Genomic DNA, 11,496 nt, shown 5'->3' with positions numbered 1-11,496 from the left:
GCCCGGGTTCCTGGAGCTGCGCGGGCCCACAGAGCGCCAGTGTGGGCGTGGCGCGGCTGAGGTTGCTGCGGGGGTTGGCCAGCGCGAAGTGCCGCGGACCGGCTCCCTTCTCCAGCCTGTCTCTGAGGAAAGTCTCCTGCCAAACTGTCGCCTGACCTTAGCCGAGCCTTTGAGGCGAAAAGTCCGCGCCTGGCCGCGTTTCAGAGCCTGACACTTTGCCCCGGAGACCCAGCTCAAACGTGCCCGCTGCGGCGGCCGGTGTCCGGAGACCCTCGGGTCGAGTCCATCCCTAGGCAGAGCAGGCGGATCAGGCTCGTTAGCTGTGCTGCCCTGCGTCCCTCCGGGGCCCTGACGTTCTGCCGCGCCCGGAACCCAGGCTCACGATCTGAGTTTCTGGCCGGCGGAGGCGCTCCGCAGCGCGATCTCACGGAAGTCGCCTCGGAAGGCCGTGACCCGCCAGGACGGGAGATGGCGCCGCCGGCGGGCGGGGCGGCGGCCGCAGACCCGGGCTCAGCCGCAGTGCTCCTGGCTGTGCACGCCGCGGTGAGACCACTGGGCGCCGGGCCGGACGCCGAGGCGCAGCTGCAGATGCTGCAGCTGAGCGCGGACCCCGAAAGACCCGGGCGTTTCCGGCTGGAGCTGCGAGGCGCGGGGCCCGGAGCGGTGAGTGCGGACCGGGGCCGGAGCCCAAGACCAGGCGCCTCCGCTAACCCGCGGCGTGCCCTTAAGCCGTTCCTTCTCTTTGGTTATCTTCTGGTCTGAAAAATGGGGATGGTGCTGGTTCCCGCTTTACAAACTGTCGTGAGGAGGATTTGGTAAGATAATAGGTGGAAAAGGCCTAGCACCGCGTTTAAGTGATCTATAAACGTTTTCTTGTCTTCCTTTGATTATCATATGGTTCATGGTGAGAAACCACTGAGACTGGACTCCGCTATTCCACAGGTCAGTCTGGAGTGGCCCTTGGAGTCGATCTCTTATACCATCCGCGGCCCCAGCCAACATGAACTGCATCCTCCACCAGGAGGGCCCGGAACCCTCAGTCTGCGCTTTCTCAACACTCAGGAAGCTCAGCAGTGGGCAGCCTTGGTGCGAGGTGCCACTGCGGAGGGACAGAATGGTCAGTGCCCTGGAATGAAGTATGGAGTAGCCCTGGCCCCTCAGGACTGGGTGGTGACAGTGATGGGAAAAGCTGGGTGCCTAGAAAGACTCTCAGGAGGAAAAAAGTGAAGAAAAGAAGAAGTTGAAAATCTGGAGCCTGGAGTAATAGGCAAGGGTGAAAAGCAGAGCAAGCAGGACTGCAGGACCCTAGTGAGAAGACAAATGAGTTCAAGAGCAATGGGTGGTATTCAGCAGAGTAACAGGCTCAGATTGAGACCTCTCCAGTAGAATGGGGTTGTGCAAAGGACTGGAGAGAAGAATGATTCCAGAGAATTTTAGGAGATGGAATTAGCAAAGTTTCATGGCCATGTAAATAGAGGAGTTAGTGGTCACAACTGAATCATAGAGGGGCCAGGTAGTGCAGGGCTCCTACACAGGGCCCTTTTAAGAGCACATCTCTGCTGGAGCTGGGGCTCTAGAGATGTCGGCTAAGGCACCGATAGAGAGAACCATAAAGAGAAGAGGGCTGGCATGCAGAGGTTGCATTAGGGAATGGAAAGAGAACCCACAAATGGTACAGAGGAAGAGCTGCCAGAGGGGCAGGAAAACAACCGAACAGTGTGCTTTATATAAGAGGCCCAGGCAAGTCAGCATTGAAAAAGGGAGAGGCACTTTTTCAGTCATTTATTAACCAAATATGTGTACCCAGCCCCTGCTCTGTATTGGGCACTTATTTAACATGAACAAATCTCCACCCTCTTGGAGGGTGCATTTCTACATGGGAGACATAAAATCAGTAAATAAACTTCTTTTAGATGAGTGCTGGAGCTGGGAGGTAGGAAGGGGAAACTGCTATTTAAAATAGGATGACAGGGGCTGGGGAGATAGCTCAGTTGGTAAAGTGCTTGCCTTGCAAGCACAGGGCCCTGGGTTCGATCCTCAGCACCACCAAAAAAAAAAAAAAAGGATGACAGGACCAGATGCAGTGGTAATCCCAGTGACAGGGGAGACTTACAGAGGATCACAACTTTGAGGCCAGCCTTAGCACTTACTGGGACCCTATTTTAAAATAAGTGAAAAGGACTGGAGTAAATAGGAGGGTGGCAGGGAAGGCCCCTTTGAAAGAGTGACACGAGTGGAATTTGAAGGTCATAGTATGAGCCATGTGGCCCTAGGAGCAGCAAATACAAAAGCTCTGAGGGGAACATGTGCAAGCAACCCTCAAGACACAGGCACAGGGCTGGGTGCTTGGAAGACTCTGCTTATTTTAGTGGGGTAGGCAATTCAAGATACCAAGGGCCTGAGCGGCGGCCTTGGCCACATCAAAGCTGTGTCAGCACTGGCAGAGACCCCCCCCCTCATTGCAGTGAACTGGGAGGTAAGAAGGGCAGGCACCATCCTTGAAAGGGCAATGTGTTCTGTGCAGATGGGCTAGCCAGGAGAAGGGAGGTCGGTGAGGGCACTAAGGAAATCACTGTCTACAGGGCTCCTGTTGGTCAGGAAGGGGAAGGCCTCTCTGAGGACCTGCTATGGTTCTGCTGTGTAGAGAAGGGGCACCAGCAAAAGGACTCCAGATTCCAAGGATGAGTCTAGGGCAGCTCCAACAAGTCAGGCAGGAAGAAAGGGAAAAAAAAAAAAAAAAAAAAAAGGTCAGGGACCTCTGAGGATTTTTAAAGGGCCAGGCTAAGAGGGGGAAGGGGTATTTTAAACTATGACCTGAGGTAGGACCTGTCATGGGCTGATATGAGGAAAAAGAAAGTGCCCTGCTCGGTATTGGAAACCTGAGGGCAGAGAGGCTTGAGCAGGGCCACCAACCACTTCACATTTCCCTCCTAGGCAGTGGCAGCCCACTCCTAGCCCTGGGACCAGAAACATGTCCTGTTTCCTCACCCAGTCCCCCTATGGCCCCAGCACTCAAAGTGCCCCAACCTGAGGTGGATCTTCAGAGCCCTGGAGACTTGATGGAGAAAGGTAAGGACAGGCAGCTAGAGGGGGCTTGAAGAAGTGGAATTTGGTGTGACTCTGACAGTTGTCCTCCCTTAGAAGAGCTGGCTGGGCTCCTGGCCCAGGCCATTGCAGGTGGGGACAAGAGGGGGGCAGCTCAAACAGCAGCAGTCCTGGCCCAGCGTCACGTGGCCCTCAGTGTCCAGCTTCAGGAGGCCTGCTTCCCGCCTGGTCCCATCAGGTGAGGCCTGATCCTCATCCTGCCCTGCTGATCTTCTCAGGTTCCCCATCCAACCTCTGACCTACATTCTGATCCAGGCTGCAGGTCACAGTTGAAGATGCCACATCCGCTGCATCCTCAGCATCCTCCGCCCACATCTCACTGCAGGTCTACACCCACTGCACCATCTCAGCCCTCCAGGAACAGGTGAGCATGGGGTCCAGAGAGCCCTGTGATAGTGTGACCTGGGGTAACACTCTTCAGCCCTGACACTCTGACCCTAGGTGTTCTCAGAGTTCGGTTTCCCACCAGCTGTGCAGCGCTGGGTCATTGGGAGGTGCCTATGTGTGCCTGAGCGCAGCCTTGCTTCCTATGGGGTCCAGCAGGATGGGGACCCTGCTTTCCTCTATCTGCTCTCCACTCCCCAAGAAGCCCCAGGTGGGTCCTTGATGGGGGTAGGGTGAGGGAGGTAGGATGCAGCCTCAGATGGTCCTAAGCCCCTGTCCTCTGCCACAGGATGCAGCCCTCAATGCTTGCAGAAGATGGAAAGGGAACTAGGACAGTTCTTTCCTCAGTCATTGGGGCTGTCCCGTGCCCTGCAGCCAGCCAGTTCCAGCCTCCCTGGCCCACTTCAGGTGGGCAGTGGGCAGTGGGGAGTGAGCAGGGGTGGGCTGGGCACACTAGAAGTGAGGAAGCAACAACAGTCTTCTACCTTCTCAGCCTGGCTGGCCCTGTCCTTCCTGTACCTTCATCAATGCCCCAAATCGCCCTGGCTGTGAGATGTGTAGCACCCAGAGGCCGTGTGCTTGGGACTCCCTTCCTACAGCATCTGCCCAGTAGTCACTAAAGGTACAAGAGGTGAGGTGACTGGGGTAGGGGGGTGCACAGTATAGAACAAGCAGGAATGACCTGTCTCCTCCCCAGGTTACAGAACATGGCCCTTCCCTGGAAGGTCTAAATGCCTGGACCACCACCTGAACTCAGGAAATGTCTGCTTGGCTGCTCACTGGAGACAGACAACAGGTTGCAGGAAAGAGCTACAAGTCAGTCATTAAAGACACTTAAGAGCTAGCCCCAGTGTCCCTTCACTGTGTCTTGGTGCAGAGCTGCCCTAGCCTGTCTAAGGTAGGACAGACCTGGCTGGTCCTCCTCAGTCAGCCCAGGTGTCTACTGATCACAGGATCTTGGCACTGGGACCTCTTCCCAAGCCCCACAGACCTTCAGAGGCTCTCTTAGCTGCTGGGGGCTCCATGTACTGAGGTGAGCCCTATAAGCCCTACCCCTGCTATTGACCTTGCCTTCTGTATTTATCCTGACTCCCCAGACTTTGGCCACCACTCCCTTCAGCCAGAATGCTACCAATGTGGGTGCGTTTCCCTCCCCAGTTAGGGACAGGGAAACTCAAGCACTGGGAGTCGGTGTTGTGCTACTGCTGGTTCATGAATTGACCTGTCATAGCATCCCCCACTTTGTTTGCCCTTAGGCACAGGGCTACATGGGTCTACTCAGCTCCCCTGTGAACTGCTAGGTGCCATTCCATGAGTAATACCCTCATAGCTCCACACAAATCCCCAGTGTGACCCTCAGCACTCCAGCTAAGACTAGGGGACATCCCAGATGCCCTCTCCTCTGCCTGTCTACTATGATTCATTAAGATGGCTGGGAGCTGTCCCCCTCTTCTTCCTGATGTCACTCTGCTTGGCCCTGCCCAGCCACTCCAGGCTTCCCCTTGGTGACATGCTGCCAAGAGCTCCCAGATCCTCAAGATGGAGTAACCAACACCCTGACACTTGGTGGTTCATCCCAGTAGGTCTGAGATTCTGGGCTGCAGCCAGTCTGGCCAAGTCCTTTTCACCTCTGTGCAGGACACACTCAGCCTACTAAGTGTGACTACTTCCTGTAATAGCCAGTACCCTGCTTCCTGTTCCAGATGTAGGGCACGGCTGGCCACACTACCTGGGATTTCCTGGGAGTTCTGAGGGTATGGGTCTTAGTCCCAGAGTCCTTTGCAAGCCTGTACTCTTGTCATATAACAGCTCAAATGTGTATGTTGAGAAATTTAATTTATTCCCATGATGAGGTTGAACAAAATCTGGAGCCAGGGCCCAGTCTCCTGCCCTCTCCCTCATCCCAGAGGAAGAGGGGCTGAGCAGAGTGGGCCGGGTGAGAACTGAACAGGCCTAGGATGGCTCCTGGGCTTGAGGGCCTGTTCAGGCAAGATGGCAAGTGGATGCTGGACAGGGTCACTTGGGCGGCCTATAAGCCAGCTTTCGACTCTTCAGGACTGACCACTTATGCCGCTTCATGGCGTAGATCAAAGGCAACAGCAAGCCCATCATCATCAACATCTGGGGACAAAATAGGCTCAGAAAAGCAGGCTAGGAAGGACCCTTCCCATCCTTCTCCCATGCCCACTGTGGTCCCTTTGCCCAACCCTTCACCTTGAGTCCCATGCGTTTGCGATGGTCATGTTCTGGCTCAGATGCCCAGCGCAGGAAAGTACACACATCCTTGGCTACCTGGGACATGGTAGCTGGGGTACCTGGGCCAAGGACACATAGTGAGGACTATCCTTGGGAACGCGTACCCACCCTGAGGTAACCCTCAGTGAACACTGTTCCATGGAGGCAGAGATTGGCCTCTACCCAAGGTTCAAAGGGACAGGACCCCACATAACTATGAAAGCCTCCTCAAATATGCAGAACCAAGAAAGGGGCAGAATCTCTCAGGCCCAGGAAGACTAAGGCAAGCATCCCTGAGGGATGAAAAAGGACTCATAGTGAAGGACTCTCACCATCATCAAACTCCAAGACATCAGTGTAGATGGGAGGGGCCATGCCGATGGCCTGGCCAGGGAAGTAGGGGTTGAAATAGAGGCCTTCTCGCAGAGACACCCCAGTAGGTGGTTCACAGTACCCCGTGAGCAAGGAGAAGACGTAGTCCTCACCACCATGCCTGGAACCAGATCCGTGGCTCCTCAGTCCCTGGCAGAAGTTACGCCTTCCTTCCCCTCTCCAACCCCACCCTGTGGAAAGTCCTTTTACCTAGCTCGAACGATGTAACTGAGGTCAGGGGGCAAGGCTCCATTGTTGGCAGCCCTGGCAGCCTCCGGGTTGGGATATGGTTTGGGGAAGTAGTCAGACAGCTTCCCTGGCCGCATGAACATCTCCCCATCCTCATTGGGGCCATCCTGGACCTCCACCTGCCACCAAGAGCCTCATTACAACCGTGCCATCACATCATAGTGGGAGCCCCAAACTCTGAACCCTTTCCATTTCCAGGTTCCACACCTCTTCAGCTAGGGCCTTAGCTTCATCCTCAGTGTAGCACACGCCCACCAGGTGGCGGTAAGCCACGTAGTCCATGCTGTGGCAGGAAGAGCACACCTGCTTATACACCTGGAAACCCCTCCGGATGCTAAAAAGAGAGAAAGTTTTAAGGGAACTGAAGATTCCACTCCACCCAGAAACCCCAGGCCAGTCAGCCAGCCAGCTGCGCACCTGGTGTGGTCCAAGGAAGAGAGGAGGCCACGGTGAGACCACGGATAGCTGGGGGGGTGCAGCTCCAGGTCACTGGCACTCACAGCAGAATGCAGAGCCACTGCCAGCCCTGCACTACCTGCCGCCAGCATGCCCAGCGCTGACAGCATCACCTTCCGCCCGCGGGAAAGGCCAGACTTCGAGGACAAGGATACTGCCTGCAAGAGCCCCGTTCAGCGCCTGCCAGGACACCACCCGCCGGGCTGGGGATCCGACTAGGCGCCCACCTCTCCCACTCGTCCACCCAGCACTGGCGCACCAGTATCACGGGCTGCGCGCTGCCCACCGCATCCCTCTCCGCTGCCGACCCTGCGCCGGGGCTTGGCCCTGAGAAGCAGCTGAGGAGTGCTCTCGGATCCCGAGCCGGGGGTCAGGTCGAAGTGACCGAGGGTGCTGCGGCGGACCAAGGTCACCGGCAGCTGCCGAGGTCAGGCTAGAGTTACTTCGGGACGCGGGCGCAGTGCGGACCGCGTGCGGCGGGGGCCGCCCCAGGCACGCCCTCAGCGCGAAGACCCCGGCCCCGACCCTCAGGAGCCCGCCCCGCCGCCCCCGCGCTGGTCCGAGGCGCCCTGCCGCTGCGAAGCGTATGTACAGCTCCCGGGCCGCGCTGACCGGCAGCGAAGACCCAGTCCAAGGGGGACGTCGCATGAGGGCGCGTCCCGTCCCGCTGCCCGCACGCGCCCGTAGCCTCCCCGCCGTGACCTTCACCGGCTGCGGGGCGCGCGGGCCCAGGACCCAGGCCAGCGCTCACCTGAGGCGTCCGCAGAGGGAGCTGCCCCGGCCGTGCGCCGCCCAGCAGCCCGCGGGCACGTGCGCCCGGGAGGCCAGCGCCCCGAGGGCCCACCACCGCCCCGCGAAGCGAAGCCGCCGCCGCCGCCGCCATGTCGGCCCCCTTCAGCGCGGCCGACGCTCCCGTCGGCCCCTGCGGCGCCACGCGAGCTCAGACCGCGCGAGAGCCGGGCCGGGGCGGGGCCAGGAACTGTCCGTCAGAGGTAGGCCCCACCTCGCCGCGTGCCTCTGGTTGCCGTGGAAACGAGGTTGGGCGGGACTCCCGTGACACTAGCCAGGACCCGGCCGGATTTTCCCTGGGACCCCGCCCCCTCGCAGCCACTGCGTCTTGGTCTGGAGATGCCGGCGTGCTCAGCAGCATTCCCAGGCCCCACGACCGCGGTTTGGACCCTGCACCTCCGGCTGCACTGGGCAGACCTACGGCGACAGAGGCGGGCTTCCGAAGGCAGTCCGCGCAGGCCACAGGGCAGGCCCTCGCCCGGAAGCGGAAGGCAGTGCGAGGCAGGGGCCTGGCCGGAGCCCGCGCGCAGTACCCTTGGCAGCCACTGCACGCGTTTGCTCCTGCACTGGTTCTGCTGCTGTGGCAACCCACCGTGCCTCAAGAAACTGTCGTCAGCTGAATGTCCCTCCCCCCGAATGAAAGCAAGCGGGGAGGGGAGCTGGCATAAGCTGTGAGAATCAACTGTTTTAGAATTCTAGAAATTAATCAAAGGCTACGCCACCCTCAGCATCCCAGGGAGTGTGTATTCAAGAAAATAGATGATCAGCAGCAAGAAGTTACATTTATGGTGTTTTTCCTTGTCCAACTCTGCTCACAGTGGCAACGTTAGAACTAACAGCCCACATTCCGGAGGGAACAGAATGCCCCATTCTCAAAGAACTGTGATTATTTTACTTGTCTGATGGCTTTCTAGAAGGCTCCACTTAGCAAGACTGAGCACCGTCCAGTATCAACAGCTTCCTGAGGTTGTTTGTGAAAGGCATTTATGGACAAATGTAAACCTCACAGCTGCCCAAGGTGATGGATAACAGCTGGAGAGCACACAAGATTAAACAAACAGCTTAAGAGGAAAAAGCAAGGGTACAGAGATGTTCACAGGGGCTTGGAAAACCCAATATACTTTCGGGAATATACGTCACACACATAACTAGGGCTGGAGTCTCAGGAAAAACCTGAAAAGCCGAGCTTTCACATCTGGCTGACATTGGGGCTCCGTGGGGAGGAAAGTAAATGCTCAGGCAGAGTAGCATGCTGCATGCCGCATGCTAAGTGTTGGAGGCGTGCTGCATCACACAGCCACTTTGGAAGGAATGGGGGATTTATTGGTTCTGCATATTTCAGGAACTCTCTGTCCAGTGGTTAGCTGAACACTAAGGAGAGACTTTGGTGGCCCTCACATGACAACGCAGGCTTGTTAGAATTAGTTCAGAAACACAGGTACTACAAGCAGCATTAACAACAAAACCTAGAGAGAGGAGTGAATCTGATCTTCAGAATTGCCACATTATGTTTATACGGTTCTCCTTCCACCTGACTTTCTGGGTCCTGAGAAATACAGAGCACCTTGATGCTCTGATATCCACCATCTGCATGATTTCCCTGCAGGCCAGAACCTAAGCCAGTGCCTTGAATATCCCCAGGTTATGGTAAAGGTGCTTAAGCTGTTGCTCCAAAACACTAGGAGTGGCGGCATGGGACCTGGTGGGCGTGGCTCCGCTGCTTTAGAGGTGCTTCACTGTAAAGGCCCGCCGCAATTAGGACCTGACAGGGAACAGCTAACGTTCTCTCTTCAGGTAATCGGGCCCAACCGTCACCTACCCTTGGAGTTCGAAATGCTTTGCCTGAGCGGCTTGGGCCTGGGAGATACCAAAGGACATCACAGTGAAGGGCCTGGAAATTGTAAAAGGCTGCAGTCCGGTGTACTTAGAAGCCTACACCTCAGTCTTGACTGTAGGGAAGGAAGCCCCGGAAGACTTTTATGGAAGAAAATCGATTCTTGCTGATAGAGAAGTGGCACAAGAAGCAGATATTTTAAAGGATGCTGATATCAGTGATTTTGCCTTCCTCGTGGTTGGTGATCCATTTGGAGCTATGACACACAGCAATCTTATTCTGAGAGCAGAAAAGTTGGGAATCCCTTATCGTGTTAGTCATAATGCCTCCATAATGAGTGCTGTAGGCTGCTGGGGTGTCCGGGGCATGAATGATTTGAGTGTACAAAAAGTATCAAGTATACCTTCACAGGAATTTCACCTGTCCACAGACAGAACCTAGGGAGACATCAAAGTAAAGGCACAGGCTTTGGGAAATCTAATCAAGGGCAGGATGATCTATGAACCTGCCTGGTATATGCGTGTAAACCCAGCAACTTCTGGAAAATGTTCAGAATCAAAGAATAGGAGGAGAAGAACCAGCAATCACCAAGGAGAAACTCTGTTGGCTTAGCCAGGGTTGGAGCTGAGGACCAGAAAATTGTAGCAGGCACTTTACAACAATGTGTACTGTGGACTTGGGAGAACCACTGCATTCCTTGGTTATGACAGGAGGCAGCATGCATCCGCTTGAGATGGAGATGCTGTCTGTTTTCCATACCAGAGAACAGCTCAGAATCCCAAAGCATTGATGGACTGTGAACATGGACACTTTCCACTGTGGAACATTAATTTCAGTTAGAAATGGATATACACATCTTTGTATAACAAATCAAGCAGGTTTTTTGTTTTAGCTAATGAGTACAAAGCAAGTGATCAAAAAAGAAAGAAGTTGACTCAACAATGCTTGGTTTCCTGTGGCACTAAATTTTTTCCCCACAATATCATTGGTTGTTGCTATTTTGGCAACTTTTCAAGATTGTACACCCAAGGAGCAGATTAAGCTGAAAACTTTTAAATTGACATCCATAGACAGAATCATTTAAAAGCAGATTTTATTTATGGGAGCAGTTAAAACAAGGTGGTTGGTTCAGAGATAACTTAGAGGAAAGTGGAATGTGAATCACTTGAATCCAGTTTTAAAGGGTAAGAAATGTAGGGGTGGCAAGTAAAGCAAATAAAAGATCGTAACATTTTGAAAAATAAAACCAAAACACTGGGAGACTGATGATGCTGTTACTGAACGAACAGAAACTAGCTGCAGTCTGAACAAAAGTCCCTTCAACTCTTACATAAACTCATACAAAACCCTGTTAGGCCAGGCAAGGTGGCACACACCTGTAATCCCAGCTGCTCTGGAGGCTAAGAAAGGAGGATCGTGAGTTCAAAGCCAGCCTCAGCAAAAAGTGAGGCACTAAACAGCTCAGTGAGACCCTGGGATGTGGCTCAGGGGTCAAGTACCCCTGAGTTCAATTCCCAGTACCAAAAAAACAAAACAAAACAAAAACAAAAAACCCTGTTAGACTCTCTCATTGAGAACACACCTGGGTAGAACACTGAAAAGCTGTAGCTCCCTCTGTGAATAAGTTCCCCTAATAAGTACTGTGGACTGTTCACATTAGGGTTTTTTTTCTTTGGAATCCCAAGAGGCCCCAACTAGAGAAGGTTTGTTGCACTCTGTTGTAGGAACTCCCTTATGGTTTTTAAAAAAAAAATTTTTGGTACTGGGGATTGAACCCAGGGGCCCTTTACCACTGAGCTACATTTTTTTTCTTTATTTCGAAACAGGGTCTCACTAAGTTGTTAAGGGCCTCACTAAATTGCTGAGGCTGGCCTCGGACTTTCAATCCTCCTATCTCAGCTGGGATTATAGGAGTGGGCCACTAAACCTGGTTCCCTATTGCTGCTTTTAGGATTATTCCATTGATGGATTTGGCCATCCAAAACAATATTATTTAAAATATTCAGTGTTTAACAATAAATTATGAGACATGGAAGGAAATAAAAAGTTCTAACCTAGAAACTGGGAAAAAG

General features: G+C 54.3%; 2 protein-coding genes and 1 pseudogene across 4 annotated transcripts; 2 read left to right on the top strand and 1 right to left on the bottom strand.

Annotated features, from left to right (window-relative positions):
• The first annotated feature begins 15 nt into the window (after positions 1 to 15).
• SHARPIN (SHANK associated RH domain interactor) lies at positions 16 to 4,333 on the top strand. 2 transcript variants are annotated; one of them, XM_079141870.1, is made up of 9 exons: positions 16 to 663; positions 943 to 1,117; positions 2,935 to 3,069; positions 3,145 to 3,283; positions 3,361 to 3,469; positions 3,547 to 3,700; positions 3,779 to 3,897; positions 3,983 to 4,111; positions 4,187 to 4,333. In XM_079141870.1, the coding sequence occupies exons 1-8, from the start codon at positions 469 to 471 to the stop codon at positions 4,100 to 4,102; spliced, it is 1,146 nt and encodes a 381-aa protein (XP_078997996.1). In that variant the 5' UTR covers positions 16 to 468; the 3' UTR covers positions 4,103 to 4,111; positions 4,187 to 4,333. The 2 variants fall into 2 exon arrangements, with proteins under 2 accessions (XP_078997996.1, XP_078997995.1); XM_079141869.1 differs by having other exon boundaries at positions 22 to 663; positions 3,142 to 3,283.
• Positions 4,334 to 5,308: 975 nt separating this feature from the next.
• Positions 5,309 to 7,738, bottom strand: CYC1 (cytochrome c1). The gene is made up of 7 exons (XM_079141911.1): positions 7,553 to 7,738; positions 6,763 to 6,959; positions 6,553 to 6,679; positions 6,307 to 6,464; positions 6,057 to 6,217; positions 5,704 to 5,804; positions 5,309 to 5,610 (listed from the first exon to the last, which is right to left on the bottom strand). The coding sequence occupies exons 1-7, from the start codon at positions 7,682 to 7,684 to the stop codon at positions 5,506 to 5,508; spliced, it is 981 nt and encodes a 326-aa protein (XP_078998037.1). The 5' UTR covers positions 7,685 to 7,738; the 3' UTR covers positions 5,309 to 5,505.
• A 273-nt stretch (positions 7,739 to 8,011) lies between these two features.
• Positions 8,012 to 11,013, top strand: LOC306662343 (diphthine methyl ester synthase-like; annotated as a pseudogene). Its single transcript has one exon. The product of its transcript is annotated as a diphthine methyl ester synthase-like (transcript).
• The last annotated feature ends 483 nt before the right edge of the window (positions 11,014 to 11,496 follow it).

This window comes from Sciurus vulgaris (assembly GCF_902686455.1).
Source record: "Sciurus vulgaris genome assembly, chromosome: 1".
In the NCBI taxonomy this organism is placed as follows: Eukaryota; Metazoa; Chordata; class Mammalia; order Rodentia; family Sciuridae; genus Sciurus; species Sciurus vulgaris.
This window is presented reverse-complemented; position numbering and strand designations above follow the sequence as displayed.

Excerpts from the sequence above, each read along its gene's own strand:
- SHARPIN (XM_079141869.1), top strand. The coding sequence starts at position 469 with ATGGCGCCGCCGGCGGGCGGGGCGGCGGCCGCAGACCCGGGCTCAGCC. Across the intron at positions 1,118-2,934 it reads CACTGCGGAGGGACAGAATG|GCAGTGGCAGCCCACTCCTA; the intron begins GTCAGTGCCCTG and ends TTTCCCTCCTAG. Across the intron at positions 3,898-3,982 it reads GCCTCCCTGGCCCACTTCAG|CCTGGCTGGCCCTGTCCTTC; the intron begins GTGGGCAGTGGG and ends CTACCTTCTCAG.
- CYC1 (XM_079141911.1), bottom strand. The coding sequence starts at position 7,684 with ATGGCGGCGGCGGCGGCGGCTTCGCTTCGCGGGGCGGTGGTGGGCCCT. Across the intron at positions 6,218-6,306 it reads AGTTACATCGTTCGAGCTAG|GCATGGTGGTGAGGACTACG; the intron begins GTAAAAGGACTT and ends ATCTGGTTCCAG. Across the intron at positions 5,805-6,056 it reads TGTCTTGGAGTTTGATGATG|GTACCCCAGCTACCATGTCC; the intron begins GTGAGAGTCCTT and ends TCCTTGGCCCAG.